Below are 22,952 nucleotides of genomic sequence, written 5' to 3' on the forward strand. Positions count from 1 at the left end.
TGTCTTGCGGGTGGTTTCGGGTGGACACGTCGTCGGATGGACACGTTGGATGGAGGAATCGTGGAATTCGGGAACGGAGCGCGTCGTGGGTTGTGTCGGATGATAGGATCGAGTATTCGTAACGGGTAAAAATCGATAAATACCCTCCTTCCTAGAGACATCCGGCTAATCGAGGTTGCGTCGCGAAGCGAACAGAGAGTAGTAGAGAGATATATATACTGTCGAATACAAGGTGTACGTGCACCGTGCAACGTTCACGTATGTATAATACGGCACGTATAAGTATACATAACGAACGAATAGCGGCGCTGCACGGCGACTTTGCGACTCGTGGCCGACAGGTGGCGGCAGCGTTGAAGATTGCGCGTCGTTTTCCGCCATCTTTAGTTGGCGGATCCGAGCGAAGAGACAAGCCAAGAGAGCTCCGTGGCGAGAAGAGATAAGGTGAAGAAGCGGTCGGTTCTCGGGGGCAAAAGGGAATTTGGTGGATCGAGTGTCGCGGTGCCGAGCCAGCCGTGTCCTCGTGCGAGCACGATTCAGGAAATCGTCTTCGGTCGATCCCCGCGATACGGTAAGCACAGTAGAATTCTGCCTCGGTCGTTCGCCATTACATCGTACATACGTCGACCGATAGGGGGGAAAAAACTTGTCATTTCCGTGACGGTAGTGTTTACGCTGGGTGTGTCAAAGTGTTCGTCCTCTGTCTTCTTTCTCTTTTACGCCTTCTCTTCTGTTTCTCCGTCGTTCTCTGTCCTCCGTTCTCGTTTCTCTGTTCTCTGCTCCGCGTTCCGACGGTGGTACGCGTATAATCGCGGTTATCGTATCTCTTTGCCGTTCTTCCGTTGTTCCGTTCTCGCTTCCCTGTCGCTCTCAGATCTCCGCTCTCTGCCCTCCGCGCACCGCGCACCGCTCTTCGCTGGTCGTCGATCCTCGGAAAATGGTGATGCATTGGATTCTCGGAGGCTTTGTTGTGTGCCGCACGCCCACGCGCGTCCCTCTACCTTCCGTCTCGAGAGAGAATCGTTCGCGCTTCCTCTCCGCACCTCTAGCCGTGCTCCTTACCAAGCGATATTCTGGCACATTCCTTCGAATGGTATCGCATCGAATCGAATATAGTGTCGTTTCGAAGTACTGTGCGCCCTGTCGCACGTCGCGCGACGGAACGGAAGCTGCGAGGACGCTCGCACGGAACAATCTTTCGATTCTGACCACATTCCGTGCGGGCCCGTCCTCCTTCCATTATTCGCGATACAGTGCACTGACCCTGTGCGCGTCTTCGCGTCTTTGTAGCCTGCAGCGTGTGACGAATAACGTTCGGGACACGTAATACGAAAGATTCCCTTGCTTCCTGATTCGAAACGCGATAGATCGTCCGAGCTTTGCGTCGCGACCTTATTCGAAAATTGTCACGTCGTTTGTGTGTCTATAACAACGTTTCTTTATTCCAGGTGTGGATAGACTCTCCCGTAGGAGCCATGAGTTACCAAATGTCTTTGAACCAGTCCAGACCGAGTAAGTATGCTTGCTTTGTGCCATAGAAAAATTTCAAGGGCTTCTAAGTTACCATATGGTGTTTCGTCTTGCAGTGTCTCATGGGAATTACCAGGGACCCGGGGACCTGCCCATGGGCTCCACCAAAGAACAGACCCTGATGTGGCAACAGAATTCTTACATGGTGGATTCTGGTATTCATTCTGGAACTGTCACCCAGACTCCTTCCCTGTCGGGCAAGGAGGATGACGAGATGGAGGGAGATCCTTTGATGTTCGATCTGGATCAGGGCTTTGCACAAGGGTTCACCCAAGATCAGGTAGACGAAATGAATCAACAGCTGAGTCATACAAGATCCCAGCGGGTACGGGCAGCCATGTTTCCAGAAACGTTGGAGGAAGGTATAGAAATTCCCTCTACTCAATTTGACCCTGCTCAACCCACGGCCGTGCAGAGACTGGCAGAGCCTAGCCAGATGCTGAAGCACGCTGTTGTCAATTTAATCAATTACCAAGACGACGCGGACCTAGCGACACGCGCCATACCAGAATTGATTAAGTTGTTAAACGACGAGGATCAGGTTGTCGTGTCCAAGGCCGCGATAATGGTACACCAGCTCTCGAAAAAAGAAGCTTCTCGTCATGCGATCATGAACAGTTCTCAAATGGTCGACGCGTTGGTACACGCGATTTCGAAGAGCAACGACCTCGAGTCGACCAAGGCAGCGGTCGGCACTTTGCACAATTTGTCGCACCACAGGCAAGGTCTGCTGGCTATATTCAAGAGCGGCGGTATACCCGCCCTCGTCAAATTGCTCAGCTCTCAAATGGAGTCCGTGCTTTTCTATGCCATAACGACTCTTCACAATCTACTATTGCACCAGGATGGTTCTAAAATGGCTGTACGCATCGCCGGTGGTTTGCAGAAGATGGTCGCGTTGCTTCAACGCAATAATGTCAAATTCTTGGCCATAGTGACAGATTGTTTGCAAATCTTAGCGTATGGTAATCAAGAGAGCAAGCTGATCATACTTGCTTCGCAAGGACCGATAGAGCTGGTACGCATCATGCGTTCCTACGACTACGAAAAGTTGTTGTGGACGACGTCGAGGGTGTTGAAGGTGTTGTCGGTCTGTCCGAGCAACAAACCCGCAATCGTTGACGCGGGTGGCATGCAAGCGCTCTCGATGCATCTTGGAAATCTGAGCCAGAGGCTCGTTCAAAATTGTCTGTGGACACTACGAAACTTGTCCGACGCCGGCACAAAGGTAGACGGGTTGGATGTATTGCTACAGAACCTGGTGCAGATGCTGAGCTCGACAGACGTCAACGTCGTCACGTGCGCCGCCGGTATCTTGTCAAATCTAACTTGCAACAATCAGCGCAACAAAGTAACGGTCTGCCAAGTTGGGGGCGTCGATGCCCTGGTACGTACCATCATTTACGCGGACAGTCGGGAGGAGATCAGCGAACCGGCGGTGTGCGCGCTCCGTCATTTAACGTCACGTCACGGAGAAGCTGAAAACGCACAAAACTCCATCCGTCTGAATTATGGAATCCAAGTGACGGTGAAACTGCTGCAACCACCGTCGCGCTGGCCACTTGTCAAAGCGGTGATCGGTCTGATCCGCAACTTGGCGCTATGCCCGGCGAATCACGCACCTCTTCGCGATCAGGGTGCGATTCGTGATCTCGTCAGGCTTCTGATGGACGCTTTCCCAGAGGCACAGCGGGTAGGCTAATATCAAATCCCTTTTACACCCGATCTTGGATGCACCCTGATACCCAGAACCAATCCTAAACCAAAAATTTACAAAATCTGTTGTTTAGCAGCAACGATCGTCAGTGGCGAGCACCGGAAGCCAACAAACTTCAGCAGCGTTCGCGGACGGCGGTGTACGCATGGAGGAAATTGTCGAGGGGACCGTGGGAGCACTCCATATTCTCGCGAGAGAATCTCACAATAGGATGATCATCAGATCGCACAACGTCATTCCGGTTTTCGTGCAGGTTTGTTCGGAACATTTGCGCGCAACCCTCTTGTTTCGTCCGTTGTCCTAAATTTATATCGACATCTTCCACTGCAGCTGTTGTTTAACGAGATCGAGAATATCCAACGTGTGGCAGCCGGAGTGCTCTGCGAGCTCGCCGCCGACAAAGAAGGTGCCGAAATGATCGAACAAGAAGGTGCTACCGCTCCTCTGACGGAGCTGCTCCACTCTAGGAACGAGGGCGTCGCCACGTACGCGGCCGCCGTTCTGTTCCGCATGAGCGATGACAAACCGCAGGAATACAAGAAACGGCTCTCCATGGAGTTGACCAACTCGTTGTTCCGCGAGGACACAAATCTCTGGAACAACGGAGACTTCGCGATGCCTCCGGACCTACAGGTACCGTAAAATACTTGCTCAGTATCGATGCATGCCTCGCTTAACGCCGTGGCTAAATTTATTTTTTTACCGACACTTTGTAACACGGACCATTTATTTTGTTATTTTATATATTTTCTGATCTGGCGGCATGTGCTGCGATAAGAATATGCACCATTTAATATTTCCTTGTACCGTGTGCCGTGTGTAGCTTTCGAATAGATCAGATTTTCAGCGTTCGGATAGTCGAGGAGAATTTGCCACACACAAGTTCCTTCTGTACACGATCGGTTACACAGTGTTAAGTAAATTGAGCCACGAAAACGGAATAGCGATAGCGAATACTCTCCTGACCTAGTACCTAGTCACACAGCAGGTACATACTTGCACACGTAATCTTCCCCGCCATGTAAGTTTAGAAGTGTACGACTAGATAGTTTGCAGAAGTAAATGTCGTTATCCATTATTCCAGTTTGCACAACTTAAAGATGTTCGAAAGTTAAACGAATCCAACGAGAAACGCAAACCTGGCTTTTCTTTCCTTTAATTTCAACGACGCGGTCGCGACAAGCCGGGAAATGAATACAATACAATCGCGTAATATTTACTCGTACGTTCGTCAGTGTCGATTCACGGTGCCTCGTTTATTCGTCTCGTTACGGAATAGCTGTATGCAGAATAGTAAATGTATTCCTATCGAACGCGTTGTCTCTAAACGTAGATCGAGTGCCAGGGTCGTGCCTAATGGAGCAATGGAACCTGTAATAAATGTACAGCGATGACTTTATCATTATCATCCTCAGTTTGCAACGTTGCGTTATGCATGAGAATGCGTTTCGTTCCATTCGTGTTTCAACCCTTTTTCAAAGCTGAGTAACGAAAACGACATTGCCGCGATATTACTCTCTCACTCACCACTCTCACACCCCCTCTCTCTCTCTCTTTCTCTCTCACCCTCTTACTCTCTTTTACTCTCTCTCATTCTCTCTATTCCATCTTTTGATCGCAACAAACGCGTTGCACACCGACACACGTTCTATTCTCCGTGTCCGTATCCGCATCCATGCCCTTGTCCGTTATCCGTATCCGTGCCCGTATTCATATTCATATATACATATGCATATATCGTATCGCCGCCGCCTTTACTAATTTTCTCCGCGATTTATCGACTCGATACTGCGACGACGAGTAGTATCTTTACTCGCCCTTTACTCTCGACGCGGTGTTAAAGACACACCTACAAGAGAAGATACGTTTTGTGTTGATCTGAGCTACCTAATCTTCAGGACATGCTTGGCCCTGATCAAGGCTATGATGGTATGTATGGACAAGGACCTCCTAGCGTACACAGCAGTCACGGTGGTCGAGGGTATCAGCCGCACGGTAAGTCACTGGCGTCATCCTTTCTCTATCCGATTATCGCTTTCGAACGATCGAGAAGCTCGGTGGAACGTAGCTGATTTTACAAATTTCTCTGCTCGAGATTATCCTTAATATCAGGGTTTCGATGTACCTGTAGAATCTTTCCCGTCGATGGCGTAGCATCTCGCCGCACGCGATTACCAGGGATTAAGTGTGTTCGGTTCTAGATCTAGTCTACTTTGGGGAACGTTGAACGCTCGTTTCAAACTATTTGACTCGCGCATCGGTAACGGATTTGTACAGGGTGTTGTGTAGTGCGGGGTTCTCGCGGTGTGCTCGTGGCCTCTCCTTGTTTCTCTATGATACTTCTATTACACGTACGGATCGTGTTGGTACGATACGCGGATTTTCAAACGGTTTTCCGCGATAAAAAGAACCCGTATATACGATAGCGTATCTTAATATTACACGACGATAAGAAGAAAAGCAGCGCATTTAATTCAATGTTGTTTTAACAGCAGCTTAACCCACGGACTTATATTAAAATACAGGCTATCAACAGTATCTCGCAGTAACATAGGTGACACTCAGCTCTTACTTACTGTTCTATGCTTTTTTATTATATATTAATCGCTACATGTCTTCACACGCATTTCATTGTTTCTACGTTTAATATTTATATTATGGTCGCTACACGTATGTATCTATCGCTCAGTTTTTTGTAAATTGTATCCTACTTGTAATTGCACGTTTTTTGCGAATGCACATTTTTTACTTTCTCGTTGATACCGTATTACACGCACATACACACAGATTCATAGGGTTTTTCGTAATTTTTTCTCGCCAAAAAAAAAAAAAAGTAAAGAACGTTTCATGCATGACATAACTTTCGTTATCCTTTCCCTAATTGAATCTACTTTATGGTGGAAAGAAGAATAGAAACGTATTCGTAAGTAATTAGATAAGGTGTTCACTTTCGCGAACGTGCCGAGAGAACGCGCACAGTCATACAAAATACTATTCGATTATCGCGAGTCGTAACGAATTTGTTGGATCGGTCATACCGATTTTACGATCGCTAAAAACGATATTGACGGTTCTTGTACGATCTTAACTTCGCTTGTAGTAGTTCCTCATCGCGTATCGATCAATTCTCGTTGTTTCTCTCGTTACCTCGAAAAGTCCATTCGCCTTTCGCGCGTGTCGTTCTGCTTCTGGTTAATGATCACGTTGTTCGATCACGTTGTTTATCGTTTATCGTTTTGTCGTCGTATCTAAACATATTATGTATTCTACCTACCCGTATTATACGTATTATATCTTGTAAAGAAAGAGCAACGAATGTTTTGTTTTCCTCTCTATCTCTCGGCAAGAAAAAGAATATCTTTTTTGCGAATACTTAGCAGAATTTGTGCTCTACTTATCATACATATTACTGGTTGAGGAAACTTCTTAGCAAAATCTTTAGCGGCGTAGTTCTTGTCGATTCGTGTGATCGGATCGAATGGGAAACCGTTGGTGTTGATCATGAACATTTTCTACCGCAACAGGTTATGGCCAGATACCAGTAGATTCCATGCAAGGGTTGGAAATAGGTGGAGGGTCGACGTATGGCGCGATGGACACTATGGACGTAGCGCACGAGGGTGACCTGAGTTTCGATCATTTAGAAGAGCTTCCTGCACCGCCGCAAGACAACAACCAGGTCGCAGCCTGGTACGACACCGATCTCTGAAACTGTGCCAGCGCAAATCCACCCACATCCCGACGGGCGTAACAATAATTTCGTAGATTCCGTAAAGGAACGTGGAGGTATAAAATCGACAGGGTTTTTTGTTTACTTGTAATACACGGGACTCGTCGAACCATACGTCAACGTGTGACCGTTTTCGATGTATCGTCTCATCATCACCGTCAACAGTGTCCCTGGTTCCAGGCACTCCAGTATCTTTTTCTTTTACCTTTTATTATAAATATCTAAGGTACGACACTGGTAAGTTATATATGTATATGCATACACATACGCAGTATATATGTATATGCAGATAATTGTATATATCGACACTGGTTTCTCATATGTCCTAAGAATCAATGACATCGTGTGCTCAGCAAGCACATGATTTCGTACCCTGTTTCCTTTTGTGTAAAAACAAGCTACTGATTTTTTCTGTACCTCTTCGCGTGTAAACTCGTATATACTCGAGTTCGACATGTTCCATTTACTGTTTCTGCGATGATCGTACGCATTCCGCGTTGGTATTCGTCGTTCTCCACGGTAATGCTGGTAATCGGTAATGGTTCTTGCGGTGGTAGTAGTGACGGTGATGGTGGCGGTGGTTGTAGTGGTTATGATGGTGGCGTCGTAATTTGTCAAAATTCTTTCGATCTCGATCGATATACAGGGTAAGAGTAAAACGACGATAATATTTAGTCTGTATTAAAATTACTTAAGAGCCTCACTACTCCGCCTCCCCGAGGAGGATTCATGTTTGTCCGCGTCCGTGTGTGTATGAAATGTAATTATGTGTCGTTGAAATGCGTGCGAAAGTGTGCTTCTGATTGCGCGTGTGTGGGGTCGTGTGCGTGTTCCTATGTTCGTGTGACTGTATGCGGTGATGATGAGACGAGACATCGAAAACGGTCATACGTTGACGTATGGTTCGACGAGTCCCGTGTATTACAAGTAAACAAAAAACTCTGTCAATTTTATACCTCCATGTTTCTTTACGGAATCTACGAAATTATTGTTACGCCCGTCGGAAAGAACGCGGCATGCCACGTTTGATATCGTAGCTCTAAGAACCAGGACGAGACGGAGGAAGGAAAAGAAAAAAAAAAAGAAGTATTGAGGCGCGCGAGAATCGGACGTCACGTATACCGTGTCAAGCGTTATCAGCAGTATTTTGTTCGACGAGATCATCGATAAATGTTACGCATCCACAGACAATATCTCAGTTTCGCGTACGCAGACCGAGTCGAGTTCATTCTGTTTATTTTAGGGACCATATAATCTACTCTTTTTCAATTTTTTCACGCGTGAAACGGCGCAATCGTTCGATTATTGCTTGAATTTGCCGATTTTGTCGTTTTTTACGTGACGGTTTCTATTCGTGGCAGTTAACGATTACCGAACGACGTACGATCGATATCGCATTACGCATTTTATACGTAGCCGTTGCATTTCACGATTCTCTTCCAGTGTCGTGCATCCGTATTTATAGTGGAAATCATCGAGGAGATCTTCGTTAGGCGAGCATTCGATTATTTTTCATGCGAGCACAAACAATCGCGTGTACAGCATTGTTGTGCCGCGCCTCGTATCGTCGATAACGGCTCGTACTTTGCCGGGAAGGGTGCACGTTCTCGGTACACGGCGTCCACGAACATCATTCTCGTTTTCGTGATTTCGCGACGAATGCGTCGAGACTCCTCTTTTCTCGAGACTCTGGACACTACGGTAGACGTTTAAAGGAGGGACGGGTCTACCCTAGATGTATGATTCCGCACGAAAGGCTGATCGAAGTACGCGCTGAATTTTCGCGGTTTCACGATTCATAGTTATTTCATACCTTTGCCGGTCGTCGACGTGCGCGCGGGCGAACTTTTGCACTTTGAAACGATCAGAGGGAAAGAGAATAATCGTGAGAGCAAAACGCGTCGTCTTATCGGTAAAGTCTCGCCCGTGTGTTCGCACGACCAGAACGATCTTTTAATCCGCGCGTCACAGTTGTCATCGAGGTATTTTCTTGTAGACACACCATCCGTTCGTGGTGCGGTGTTAGGGTAAAATCGAAGACGATAAAGTATCGCGCGTCGACCAGAGAGAACGCACTGCCCGACACTGTCGATTGCCTGAATAATCCATTATATCATAGGTCTCCTTCGAAACTTGCGAATCTATTGAATTGCAGAGAGCGTTTACCTATTTATACCGCTAACCCCGAAACGATAGTATCATTCTCGAGTATCAGTGAATTACAATCACGAATAAATATAAACGAATATCAATGAACTTTCGCATTACGTATTTTACAGGGTAGTTATACTTAATTTTTATTATTATCATTAAACAAAAAAAAAACGTAGCAACGCAATCGTGGCGCGGATCACTTTGCGTCTCACCCGATGCCCAGTGTCCGCCTTCGATCGCTGTCGATGTATTTAGACCTATAAGAGAGAAAGAGAGAGAGGGAGAGAACGAGAGTGCGCGCGCGAGAGAGAGAGAAAGAGAGAGAGAAAGAGACAGACACGTAATTCGTACACACCATGTATATGTATCGTTTAATTGTCCAAACGAATAAACTGAGCGATTAAGTACTCGAACTGCGTTAGGCGTTAATCACTGATTTCACCTACGCCGAACTATCTCGCACCAACGATCTCGCTATCGCGTGCTGCACTCGGTGCACTTATACGATTACACGATTTTATGATTCCGTGGTTTTACAATTCTACGAGCAGCTTTCGAACGTGCCTCTTTTCTGGGATCGACAACCTTCTCGGAACTTCGACTCGTTACCATCGCCTCTTGGTGATCGCAACAGCTCCGAGCGAATCGAACGCGTTCGCCACAAATTCGTCGATCCAATGATCGACGTCAGCACTATATTCTGGGGGGACCTGTTCTTTAAGTCGCGTGGAAATCTTCGATTGTGAGCAAATCGTTTGAAACTATTTTATTTGGTCGCGATTGTAAGTTGCAAAGGAATAGATTGCTGAGATATAGAGTATACTATAGAGTACACTACTATAGAGTAGTGGAGTCAATTATGTTTGATGACTTTGATCCACTATTGGGTATAATTAAATGTTATTGAATGTGTCATGTTAAAAAATAAACAAGGTAAAAGAATATCATTATTCTAAGAATATTATTATTCCATGATATTGTAATATCTTTTCTTGGTTTATTTTTTTAACAGAAAATTTAACGTGTTTATTTTATTTTATTTATTTTTGATTTAAAAAATGTGATAGCTCTTATTCCGTAACTGTAAAGTTAATTGCGGCCGAAAACGAACCAAAGCAAAGTAATCGTTCACCCGTAATCACCAGCTCCACTAAACCCGAGGTATGGGTATGTCTATGGAACAGGAAGAATTCGACACGTGTTTTTGTGCAATCTATGCAAATGCAGGGAATTAGTCCGAGAGTTGGTAAACGGTATACCCGAGGCGAACTTGCGTCGGAGAAGGGCGCGCGTTCGTTCGCCAGGTCATTAATCGGCAGTCGACTGTCGAGCGGCGCACATTCGTGCGTGTACCTCTCTCCTCGAAGGTTCGGCTATCGCGTTAACAGTTACTCGTTTCCGTGACACGAAGAAAAGAGGATCGTCGGTTGTTTCGTACAGTGAGGTGGGAGCCCCTGCCAGAAACGGTCCGGTGGATCGCCAGGGAAGCGTTTCCGGTTTGACCAACAGCTGTCGCCTCGGCCAGGAATACTATATCCAGCGCAGCCACGAGAGCCGCATCGATCTCGTAAAATATCGCGCTTGCGCTCCGACGTGTTACCACGTTTCGGCCGATTTGAACGGTGATCTTGCGCGTCGTGGTGGAGGAAAAAGGAAACGAAGAAAAGAATGGTGCGCGCCGCGGCATAAATTCGAGCAGGAACGTTTTACCGGCCCCGCGGCGCGATCGCCGTAGATCGGAGAAGGAGCGGCGACGAGGTAAGTCGAAAAGTGGAGCACCTTTAAAACCGACGCTGGGCCGGGCACTCGGTCCGCAACGATCGCGCGCCACATTCCCGATCGATGAAGACTTTCATCCGAAGAAACGGCAGGTGACGGGAAATCGTTTCGCGCGGCGTACATTTCCGACGTTGCACCGATGATCACGACGCGAAAGATTGTCGCGACTTTGGTAATCGATACCAGCTATCCGCAAGCTACCCTTGAAACGCGATAGTACTCGACTAGATCGGCAAGAAAAAAAAAATGTGGCACGCGATATAGAAATCGCGGTTCATTGACTGTCGACCGGTCGTGTAGAAGTTAGAGGAGACGGGGAAGGCGACAGGCGACATCGGTGTTATTCGACCGAATCCAGATTTAAACTAGTTACCCTTGAAAGTTGCCTCGGAAGAGCGGTTTTGGTCGCAGTCGAATTCCTTGGAAACAGGTTAAACTAACTTGATCCTTTTTGATCTTGGCCCCCGGGGGCCGAGGGAAAGGACGATTCGCGGGACCGATCGTTTCACTGGCGATAGTAGCCGTGCCCTCGCCTCGCTCGAGGACCGCGAACGATCGCGGTCGATTCCGCGGCGTAGGGGAATCTATCGACTCGAGTGTTGGGACTTTCGACACCTCTGCGGGAGATCGCGAAGCAACGGTGACCAGCGTGGCTAAAAAGGATCGCGCGTCGAATGGAAAAGCGACCCCGGTTTTGTCGGCTCCTGCACGATCGAACAAGTTCGTCTTCGGCGGAGGTGATTAAGACGATTAAGGCGGTTAAAGGTGGCGCGTCGCGGCGCACCGCGTCGGGTCGTGACGCGTCTTGCGGAGAACCGGTAATGACGTGAAAGTGCATCCAGGTGCGAGGGAGTGAGGGAGCGAGCAGGCGAACGAGTCTCCGTTCCTCTGGCAGTTTCGCTCGGCTCGAGACAATCTCTCTCGCCTCGCAGTCGATCTCCCGACTCGCTGCCGGAGAAATTGTTCTACGGTCCCGACGATCGAATTGCTTATCTAGTCGAGCGTCGATCGCCTGGCCTGGCCTGTCGCTGCCTTCTCCGGCCTCCCTGCCTTTTCTATTCCCGCGGCGCGGGGTACGGCGTGAACTTTTCGTTGCGGCAGCAGCGGCGCCGGCCACGGTTACTCTTGTGCACCTGTTGCTCGGGTAGCACTCTCATAGATCACGCGATCCGGTTACCGTATTTCCCGCGACGCGACACGGAAATTGCTGTCCGTGATTCCCGAGTCGAAATCGGTGGGTGAAAAACCGAGAACATTTCCTCTATGGAAGGCGAACCCGTGCGCGCGCGCGTGCAACACCACGATTATCATCTCTCTTCTGTTTTGTACAGGTAAACCGGGCGTCGTCCAGCGTGGAACCCGTGGAACAGCCCAGGAAAATAATCTCGTCGGAACCGTGTAATCGCCGACGAAGACCGCAGAGGCTGTGTCGAGACGGAGCTCGGCTCGACGATGATGTTTGCGCGGCTGCACGCGGCAAACATAACGAAGGATCGTTGACAGAGCAAAGAGGAAACGTTCGAGCCTCGCGAAACGAAAATGACCGTCGCGATGGAACACAAGCGGAAGAGCTCGTGGGATTCGAAGGTGAGACGAATGTGGCGCACTTTCCCCCTGCACGAGCTTTCCTTGCTCGTTATCTTCTCGTTTGTGTCCCGCGGTTAATTAGCTGGTTGGCCCCTGTGTGAAATCGGACGCGAAACAAAACGTAAAATCGACGAGAAACGACGTATTATACGTACGCTAAGAACGTGTATTGTTTTCGACGAGAGCGCGACCACGCCGGAGAATAATAGGGGCGTCGATTATTGTGGAGTGACCAATTACTGAGATTTTGGCTTCTTCTCAGGCATAATTAACTTTATATTTTTGACATAAAACGTATTAAATATTTTTCTTCTTTCATTTGGATTATTTTCTAATAAAAAGTGTAATACATTTTACGTAACAACTGTAAAATTAATTATGCCCGAAAATGAGCCAGAGATAGATCAATGGGTCACTACCCCGTTTTATTATTCCTCGGTAGAGACGTTCGATTCGTAAAACGGAGAGTTCTTCGATAAAGTGGGACAAAGTTCGTCGATAAAATGGATAGTTTTTCGTGGTATCGTCGCATCTGTTTCCGTTGGAGCGCGAAGGTACGGCGTCGCGTCTCCGCAGACGCGGTGGCCTTGTTCTCCGTTGACCCCGAATGGCTAGCGATACACCGAATACCTACGCACTCGGCGAAGAACTAGGTTGACGAGAACTGGAATGAAGAACACGATGCGTTAGCTCGGGCTGGCTCGGCCTGGCCTGGGTTGGGCCGTCATCTACTACGCTATACATGTACATATCTGTTCTGTTCTCGATCCCGTTACATCGCTGCTAGTACCGGCAAATCACGCGATCGGCATTCCGCTCGAATATGCGAGTGACATTTATCACGTGATAGGTAGGCGATCGCACCGGTCTCGAAGACACGAAAACCCAGTCCGCGGACTTTTACCTCGAGCTCGAATCTCGAATCACGCGGTTTCCGCCGCGCGCGGCGTGCGGCAGCGTGCACGTCGATCTGCAATTTCGCCGGAGAATCGGTGGCTCGGGACGCATCGATCAAAGATAAAGCAGAACGGAGAGCGGGCCCGACGAACGAGAATTCCTCTTAATCGGTGAAAACGATTATCACGCGAATGGATAAACCGTCGAGCGATAACGACTATGTTTTACGGCGCTCGTATGGTTGGCTGCACGCACGTGCGATCGCGCGGCGGCACAGCGCGCTGGAGCGGCCGGCCCCGGTCGTACGATTGTACGAGCTTACGACCACGGGCACGAGGCGGCTAGCGTGTACCGGTAAACGATTGTAATTTAAAGCGAGCAAAACTCGTTCCTAGATTCCTGCTCTTTTGGAAAGGTAATGGACGGTTTAGAGTAACGGTAACAACGACGAGGAAAGACACGAGGACCCAGGGCCGCGCCAGCCCCGCTCGAACTCGCTCGATTTCTTTCGCGGCGGTCATCGACACCGTTTTCTTTCCACGACTCGGCGCGGCGAGCTTATCGCGAGATCGTCGCAATTATCGGGACGAGATTCGCTCGATGGGAACGGGACGCGACGTCGAACCCGCCTCCAGAGCATCGGCGATCGAGCCGTAATAGTTATCGTTCCGATCCTATTCCACCGGAACCGGAACGATGGACAGACGGATACCGGGACTCTCTCTCTCTCTCTCCCTGGAACGAAAATCGACAACGCACTTTCACGAAAGCGTCACCTATGGAAAGCACTTTCCTAACGCGGCGAGTCCTGATTTTTCCTCGACTTTGAAAGTCGTTGACCGTCTCCATTAACGGAAGCGTTCTCGGGGCCGGTACAACTGCTCCTAGTAGATCGCAGTACGGGACAGTCGAAACGCGTTCTCTAATCTCTTCGGACGATCTTTACGACGCCGACCAGATATCCTTAGCCCGGTGTCGAGTTCCATTTTCGAGACCCTCGTACTTGACCGTCGTACGACTTCGAAACATAGCCCTCTATCCCGCGAGGCGAGATCCGCGGGATTTGCCGAAGATCCGGCGGCCAATTAGATCGAAAGACGCGCGCGATCGATTGTTTCGCAAGCGTGGCTCGTCGAACAAACGATTCCTATGAAAACTCGAACCAGCGACCATTATCGAACTAGGTAGAGTGTAAACAAAGGCTTCGTGCTCAAACTTTCATTCGGCTTTCGTAATATCCCAGCGCCATTGTTCGGCAAAGACACCCCTTGTGCTTGGATCGCAATCTCTTGCATAACCGCCGGAGAACAAAATCCTCGATTCGTCGGTGATCCCGAGATCGGTGATCGGTCCTCCCGGGTCCCCCGGTCGAATTTCGCGAGAACCCTCCTAATTGCTCCAGCGTTTATCAATTTAATGACCGTGTCTACTGGGACTCCCGCGCTCGCGCCGCCGCGCTCGTGTCCCGTTTAAGTAACGACGAGATAATCGCCGGTTCCTGTCAGTAGCCTACGGAAGCGATCGAAAACGGAGATCGTGCGGGATAGTATCTCATTAAGCGGCGAGCAGGTATTGGTAAACCGCTTTCCCGTTTCTGCGCCTATAAACGCGATCGTCGCGAGCACGAGCGTAGGACGTCGAGTCCCGTGAGAAAACGAAATCGACCCTCGCCCGATCCGCGAGAGCCTCGCGAATTCACTTTTACTCGGCGCGCGGTGGAGTCATTGCGTGACGAACGAGGTAAAATACGTTTTACATCTGAAATCGTCTATCTTTATGCCTCATTTCGTACGATTGTAAATACGTGTTCGAGTAGCTGACACGGAACCGAACGGATTCGATGAAATACCTCGATTAATACGCGACGCTCGCGTAAGCCGTACTTTAATGATGGTAAAGCTTCGGTCTTTCGAACGCGGCTGAAGCGAACACTGCATTCTGATTGAAAACATTCACGATTTAAAAAAGATCGCTCTTTTAATCGCAGCTGAAATTAAATTTCAGAAATTTCAAAAAAATTTAATTTCATTATAGAAATATTTTATTCGAGTGACTTTTTCCCGCGTTTGGTATGCAATGGCCCCACTGTGCGGCGTCCTTTCCAACTCCGAACTGTGCTCTTTTCACGGTGCTGTAAGAGCTCCATCGATCGTCGACGTCGAGGACACGAATATTCGAAATTCGTTTTCGTAGATTTTCGTGCCAGGTAAACGAAGGTTTTCGCGTTTTCAGCGGTCCCGCGGTTACCTCGACAGTTTGACACAGCGAGAAAAAGGTGCGCGCGCGCGATCCACCGGTTCCCCTTTCGAGCGTGTGCCGAGCGTAACATTTGAACGAGGGCGTAGGCCTCTTTGTGCCGCATCGTGCATTCGCGCGAATACACGAGCCCGGCGGTAACGGTGTGTTGGTGACGGACCCGTGCACGTGCACATCTCCGAGCATGCCGCTGTTGCGCCGGGGACGATTACACGGCCGCTTGCCCGCGCTTGCAGCCGCTCGACTCGCGAACGCTCGCGCGCGCGCGCGCTCGTCCATGGAGATAAGCTCGTTTCTCCCGGCGCTGAATGCAACCGTTCGTACACGGTCCACCAAATACGTATTATCACCATTATCGGCGTATCGCGGGGCTCGTTGCCGGCACGCGGCACGTTCGAGTCCGTTGCGTAAACGGTAAACCATTCTTTTCGGATTCGGCGTCGATCACCGGTGAATTTTGATCGCGGAACGCGCTCGCCGTGGCGGCTCGAGAGGCTGGATAGCGAACGGGAGACCACGGCGGTTTCGGTGGTCGGTTCAATTCTTTGTTTCCCCCGGTCGGAGCCGTAAGACGGAAGTATGCCGATTGCTAATACAAGTCGTGCCTCGAGCCGAGAAATCTCGGTAATGCGGTTGCCTTGCGCCTATCGCGGATCCAGAAGCGGACCAGAGACGAGGCAGCTGAAACGAAACTTTCGAAACGCGTGCTCCGGGATCGGGCGAACCTCGGCCGAGAGAATCGGTGTTTGTAATAATAATCATTTCGTCGTGCATACGAATAAAGAGACTTAAAGAACAACAAATGGTAGAGATTTTCTAAAGTAGTCGCACGAACATAGATAAGAGAACTGCATAATAGTGAAACTGAAGAACAACGTTTAAGAACGCTGTTGCATTCATTTCAATTCACCAAAGTCCTCGAAAGATATATTTTATTTAAATCTCGTTTCATACAATTGCTGAACAATATTTTTATCTTGCATAAAGATTCGCCGCTTAATAATGGTACAATGCAGGAGTGAGAAGAGAAAGTAAGAGTATAGTGTATATAATAAATATGTGGCAAATATAGCATGTACAGTATAGGAAAGTAGCTGATGGGAAAATAATTGAGAGAGTGATGTACTGTGACGATGATGAGGGTAGAATGACGAAAGGATTCGTAAAAGTTCTGCTTCGAGAGAAAGGGTCCGCGATGGTTTGCGACGATTAGTAAACGGTATAGAGAATTTTGAGAAGCACAGAGCGTACAGCGTGATTCAGGACGCTAAATAGATACATGTCGGAATCTACGGATCGGTGCGTAAAGATGTAGCTTGCTCGCTATTTCCGGGCAGCCGACGCGGCAGTTAACGAGTCCGTGTTTAACACGTTAAGCGCTGAATACATTATTGTTAATATACTTGTTCATATAACGTGATCCGGCATTTCTAACAGCTTATTAATAGAGACAAATTTAATAATATAAAAATTGTATGAAGTTTCAGTGAAATGAATTTGATTTTTCAATTTAATTTTATTTGATTGGAAAAAATGTTAACACAGTGATCGAACGTAGTCTTGGCATTTGTTTCAGATATCGGTGAGCACGGTCAGCACGCGAAGATTCAGCCGTGCCGGGACCCCGAGCTCGATTTTGTCCTCGGACAGCGACATTCGATTCACGAGGAAGCTCGGCGGCCAGTACCGTTGCGGGTGCTGCGTGTTGGCTGCGTTTTTGCTGTTCCTTCTGTTTTCGGGGATCTCCATCTACCTTGGCTGTAAGTATCGCAGCCGGATAATCGAAACGCGGGTAACACGTTTCGACCGCGGGGCGCTTTCTCCGCGGGAACTTATGCGCGATTTGCCGGTCGTGCTGCGCCGCGGCGCGCCGAGTCGTGCAGCAAATGAAACTACCGTGCCACGGTTAACCGACGATCGACGTCGGTCTAGCGGGCATGAAATTACTCAGCGGAATAAGTCCGCCGTCGGTCGTTTCGCTAGACGAACGAGTTCTAAGAAACGGAGTCCTAAGCGCGAGCTGCGGCCTCTTCCTTTGTTCCGTCCCGTGCGAGGCTTTTCCTCGCGATAGCGTGCACTTCACCTTGGGACCGGAGCCCGGCCGTGCGATAAACGAGCCGACGAGCACGAAGAGAGCGACGTGCATGCGAACGGGCCTGGGTCTAATCGACGCGAACGCGTCGATGGTACACGCGCGAAAAAGTAACGGTGAACGTTGAAGAAGATGAGGTGACGGTGCCAAAGTCCAAGACAGTCGGCAGCCGATTCTCGGAGTCGCGAGAAAAGGTTTCCGTTTGTCGCCGCGCTGGTCGCGAGTCGCGGTTCGGCCGACCTTTTAAACTTTCAGAAAGTTTGCCGGCACAGTCGTTAGTCCGTCGCGCGTCTCGGTGAAACGGTCGAAGAAAAGAAGGATGATGCGGCCAGAGCCCATTCAGGTCTTTCAACGCGCAAACATAACGGTCCGTCCGAGTTACCGACTACACTTCGAGGAAAACACCGGGGCCCGTCTTCTCCCGTCGAACGGTTTCGTAGCGAGAACAGCTCGAAGCGACGAGCCAAACCGTCCCTTTCGTCGTAACTGTCGACGACGTAGCGTCCCGATACCGCGATTTCCCGATTTCCCAACCTGTAACTGTCGTCCGCAGAGGCGAACGCGTCGGAGAAGTTGCGGGATCGCGTCGGTCCAGCGAAGCGAAGCCTTGAAAGTAGCAGAGCTAACGGTCTGACCGAGTTGTCGAGCCATCGCGTCTCCGACCCCTCCGATGTTCGACCTTAAAGAGGGAATCCGTGTCCTTGAATCGTTTCGATTCGTCACCGTGCGAACCCAATTCTCCTTTCGAAACTATTCCCGGCGCGTCGTTTACTCGGCCATACACGAGTAACGAGTATACTGTTCACGGCCGATTCATCGCCGTTATCGTGCGCTCTCGAAATCGACGCGACAACGTCACGAAGAAAGCGAAAACGGATATACGGTTTCCAAAACGGGGACAAAATGGTATAAAAAGCTGTTCCGCGGAGTCCCTGCGCGGAGAAGCGGTTTTTCGCGCGTCTCTTAGGCCGTTGATCCGCAAGCCGCAAAAACATCGCTCACCGTCCGCAACGAGTGTCCCGGATCGAAAAAATGTGATGTCTGCGGTGTAAAAATGATTGACCAAAGGCACGGTGAAAGGTGAGTCTCGAGCGACTGTGTCGAGCAACCGACTCGTGCAACCGATTCGAGCGCCCCTCGATTTCCTCGTCCCCATTTACGCGTCTACCTGCATGGATTTTTCTTACGATCGGTCATCGAAAAACCAGGCGCGCCGTGTCGCGCGATTTCTTCCTAAAAGGCGGCGTTTTCTATACGTGTCCGACGCACGCGCCGGCCGCATGTGTCCTGACGCAACGGAGAAAATAGCTCCTATTTCCCTGCGAACGATTTCCAAATGTTGTATCCGCGGAAACGGACGAGACGCATTATAGATAATTTCGATGCTTACGTACAAAAGTGCTCAAAGAATTACCGTCAATAACAGTCGAGATTAAATTTACTTATTCCTTACGCAAACTAAGAGGACACTTACGACAGAATGCTACTAAAAAATACTAAGAAATAAACTACAGAACTGCATATACTGAAAATAAATGCATCGTACACGTCCGATTGCGCGTGTCCAACGATAAACTAAAACGCGCGTTTCTGTTTGCCGTGATTTCAGATACGTTCCTTACGTCGGATCCACCAGGCGATCAAATCTTCTTGGCCACGTTCCGAGTTACCGAAGGAGACTCGTTCACTTCGGAGCTGGCAGATCCCTCTACCGAAGCCTTTCGGATACGATCTCGGGAGTACCGCGATCGGCTGAATCTCGTGTTCCGTCGTAGCTGGTTGAAACTATCGTTCCTCGCCGCGGAGATATTAGCGCTTGATGGGTAAGTGGGTTGGAATCTCCGACCGTCTTCTTCTCGGAAACGGAACCGATTTCAGCCGGAGAAATCGCGAACCGAGCGGACGAGTCTCTCTAAAACGATTAAGCGTTTTCTAGAACCGAGGGCGGGGATCTGGTCGTGCACTTCGACGCCCGATTCGATCCGCGCTACCAGAGCATCGCGACCGCCGACATCGTGGAGATTCTGTCACGGGAGATTGATCCTGTGACCGCGAAGTACCTGGCGAACTTGACGGTAGACCCGCAGAGCTTGGAGGTGCAGGAGAGCATAAAAGCGTTGAACGCTCAGGTGAGCTCGCAAGCGACGGTATCGACACCGCCGTCGACCACTGCGGCGGCGCCTCCGCCTAGAAGATGCAGCCCGGTCGACCTGTCCTATTGCAAGCATCTGCCATACAACATCACCTCTTATCCGAACGCGTTGGGTCACGGCTCCTTGGCCGAGGTGGAAGCGGACGTGATCGCCTTCAGGTACGCTCCCGTTGCCTCTTTTCGTGTCGATGCTCGCCGAGATTCACGCCCGTGGTTTCGTGTTATCGAACAGGGAACTGGTGGACGCAGAGTGCTACCGACTGGCCTACGACTTTGTCTGCCAAGTTCTACAGCCGGCGTGCGTTTCGAGTCAGCCGGAAGATCTGCTCCAGCTGCCCTGCAGAAGCTTCTGCCGGGAATTCTGGAGCGGATGCGGCAGCCGTCTGCCCGACAGAATCAAGCGGCTGTTGGACTGCTCGAATTTCCCGGAGTACGCGGACCAAGGTGGCTGCAGAGCGAAGCCAGGTGAATAACCTCTCGCGAAAGTATCGCCGATCGGTCGAGAATCCGATTCGTCATCGTCCTCTACTATTCGAATACTCATTGAATTTTCTCGTAGGATGCGTGCAAGCGCTCCAAGAGAAAGCATTGTCCCCAAGAATATGCGACGGCGTGATCGACTGCCCTGACCTTTCCGACGAAAAGAACTGCGCTTATTGTCGCGACGGTTATATGCACTGCGGCGTAGGTAGAACGTGCATTCCGCATAGCAAGAGATGCGATGGTAAAGTAGACTGCGCGAACGGCAGCGACGAAAAGGACTGTCGTAAGTATCGTTGAACGCGGCGCAAGGGCGCGGTTCGATTTCAATCTCGATCTCTCTATATCCTTGGCGTGTGTCTTGCGATCAGTGTCTTTGGCGCCAAGTATCCGAGCTGTCAAGTCTCAGCCTTTGGACACGCCGTATGCCGCCAAGTACAACAGCGAGGGTTTCGTGGTGTTCAACGAGAAGGGCACCATCGGCAAGCTGTGCACCGCGAATCTGAACGCGACGCTACCTGGAACGGAAATGGAGACCGTTCTTCAGACGGCGGCCAGCTCTCTTTGCACCTTGCTGACGTACACGTAAGCATAGAGCAGTGCAGCCTCAATAATTACTGTGCCTTTACTTTCTTTTTGAGTATAATTAACTTTATATGAACCAAGTTTTTTTATTAAAGAATTATTTGGTTAAATCTGGAGTAAAAAGGTATAGAATCTGCTTGGAATAGATCCTAGATCGATTTTCTCTGTACAGGGGTGTGAAATCTGTAGAGATTAGAATCGACGACGAGGAGGACGTCCAATATGTGCACATGGAGGACCCGTCGGCCTCGGAGATCACGTTCGTAAGGGCCCCATGTCCGAGCAGGGAAGCGATGTACGTCCGGTGCTCCGAATTAGGTACGAACATGATTTTCGGATCGACTCCGACCAGAAGTCTTACGAAAAATTTTTTTTTATGCAGAGTGCGGTGTGCAATCGTTGCGCGCGAAGAGCGGCACGCGGGGTTTGAATAAAATGGCGGATCCGGGCGACTGGCCTTGGCACGTGGCATTGTTCAAGGAAGAAGTGCACGTGTGCGACGCCACCCTTGTCGCGGAGAATTGGTTGATCACTACGGCGTCTTGTTTCCAAGGGTTAGTTTCATCGTTTTGCTTTCCTTTCGAGGCGTAACGTGACGTAACGCAGCAACGCCATAATGCCGTGTCATTATAACGTTTCAGTCAATCGAAAGCGGAATGGTCCGCTAGAATGGGCACCGTTCGACTATCGAGCACGTCCCCGTGGCAACAAGAACGCAGAATCGTGGGGATGATAAAGTCCCCGGTAGAAGGAAGCACGACGGTTCTCCTGAAACTGGATAGGCCCTTGACGACGTTTTCGGATTTCGTTAGGCCTGTTTGCTTGCCGTCGAATCAAGATCCGCCGGCGAACGCGACCCTCTGCAACACTCTCGGCTGGGCCAGAAACCGTAAGAATTCATCGATTCGGTTGATCCATCGATAAACGTATGCGTACGCGTACACGTAACTTACCAGATCTCGCAACCTGAAAGCGGCTGCTGTTTGTCTTACATCCTTACGGGGCCTTATATAAGAACGTAATTACGTGTATCGTTTACGCGTTGTTGCATCGACCTTAGAGGGATGGTAGATCGCGAGACGACTTACGCAATCGCCGGCGACGACAACTTTCTCGATCTCGAATCCCAATGAATATCCTTGAAGTTCGTGCAAATATACACGTTGCACTGAACGTGTGCGTTGTCTTGCAAAAAGTACAATCTTTCGATGCGATACGATCATTGTTACGTCTATAATTACTTATGGTGATCTTCTTTAACATGAGTAAATCGACGGAGTTTAAGTGACGTTCCGTTTTAAAAGAATACCGCCGTTTTATCTATCCATTTATTGATTAAATTTATGCAGGAAGTTACCCATTAGTTATGGAATAAAAAAATGCAGAGGCTTTCAATGGATAGGTAGAATGTCAAGTCAAAAATAATAACGTAACCATAGTTCCAGAAATTACGACGTTGCATCTGTTTGAAAGAATACGGGGGATGATTGAAAAATCGATGGATGAGTGGCCGCTATTTACATTAAAGAGCATACGATTATTTTAACAATGATGTCGTTGTGTTATCAGGCGATCTGCTGCAAAGGGTACAGCTTAGGCACAGCGCGATGGAAAGATGCGAGAATATCAGCATCGCGTCGGTGAACAGCGTCTGTACCGAGCCTGCCTATTCCACTGACGACTGTAACGTAAGTTATGTTCGACAATATGCAAATCAGACTATATAGGACGTATCCACTTGTTTTCTGGTTACAGGAAGAAGAGGTTGCCGGCAGCCCTATGCTGTGTCTACGCTCGGACGATCGAAGGTGGGCGTTGACGGGGGTTGGCAGTTGGCGTATCGCCTGTTCGAAAGCCGGTATCGAAAGGCCACGGCTGTACGACAAAATTTCGTCAAATATCGCTTGGATAAGATCTACGATCGAGTGATTTCGTTGTCGAAAGTTCGACGAACCGGAAAGCGGCTGACTTTTGGAACTGTCGTGACGTGAAA

The 22,952-nt window shown here is 49.3% G+C and overlaps 2 protein-coding genes across 7 annotated transcripts; both read left to right on the plus strand.

The window, feature by feature from the left end:
- The first annotated feature begins 358 nt into the window (after nucleotides 1-358).
- On the plus strand, nucleotides 359-8,082 carry Arm (armadillo). 6 transcript variants are annotated; one of them, XR_013495381.1, is made up of 8 exons: nucleotides 679-940; nucleotides 1,449-1,512; nucleotides 1,587-3,223; nucleotides 3,321-3,500; nucleotides 3,578-3,880; nucleotides 5,146-5,242; nucleotides 5,740-5,801; nucleotides 6,772-6,910. XR_013495381.1 is itself a non-coding variant. In XM_078196635.1 (7 exons), the coding sequence occupies exons 2-7, from the start codon at nucleotides 1,476-1,478 to the stop codon at nucleotides 6,954-6,956; spliced, it is 2,439 nt and encodes an 812-aa protein (XP_078052761.1). In that variant the 5' UTR covers nucleotides 359-571; nucleotides 1,449-1,475; the 3' UTR covers nucleotides 6,957-8,082. The 6 variants fall into 6 exon arrangements, 4 of the variants coding, with proteins under 4 accessions (XP_078052761.1, XP_078052762.1, XP_078052759.1 ...); XR_013495382.1 differs by having other exon boundaries at nucleotides 5,743-5,801; XM_078196635.1 differs by lacking the exons at nucleotides 679-940; nucleotides 5,740-5,801 and adding an exon at nucleotides 359-571 and having other exon boundaries at nucleotides 6,772-8,082.
- Nucleotides 8,083-10,840: 2,758 nt separating this feature from the next.
- On the plus strand, nucleotides 10,841-22,889 carry LOC144478607 (atrial natriuretic peptide-converting enzyme). The gene is made up of 13 exons (XM_078196637.1): nucleotides 10,841-10,889; nucleotides 12,242-12,497; nucleotides 17,227-17,410; nucleotides 19,352-19,565; nucleotides 19,679-20,053; nucleotides 20,127-20,359; nucleotides 20,454-20,660; nucleotides 20,746-20,959; nucleotides 21,132-21,277; nucleotides 21,342-21,513; nucleotides 21,601-21,848; nucleotides 22,529-22,647; nucleotides 22,715-22,889. The coding sequence occupies exons 2-13, from the start codon at nucleotides 12,450-12,452 to the stop codon at nucleotides 22,886-22,888; spliced, it is 2,334 nt and encodes a 777-aa protein (XP_078052763.1). The 5' UTR covers nucleotides 10,841-10,889; nucleotides 12,242-12,449; the 3' UTR covers nucleotide 22,889.
- The last annotated feature ends 63 nt before the right edge of the window (nucleotides 22,890-22,952 follow it).

Source organism: Augochlora pura, chromosome 3 (genome assembly GCF_028453695.1).
Source record: "Augochlora pura isolate Apur16 chromosome 3, APUR_v2.2.1, whole genome shotgun sequence".
NCBI lineage: Eukaryota > Metazoa > Arthropoda > Insecta > Hymenoptera > Halictidae > Augochlora > Augochlora pura.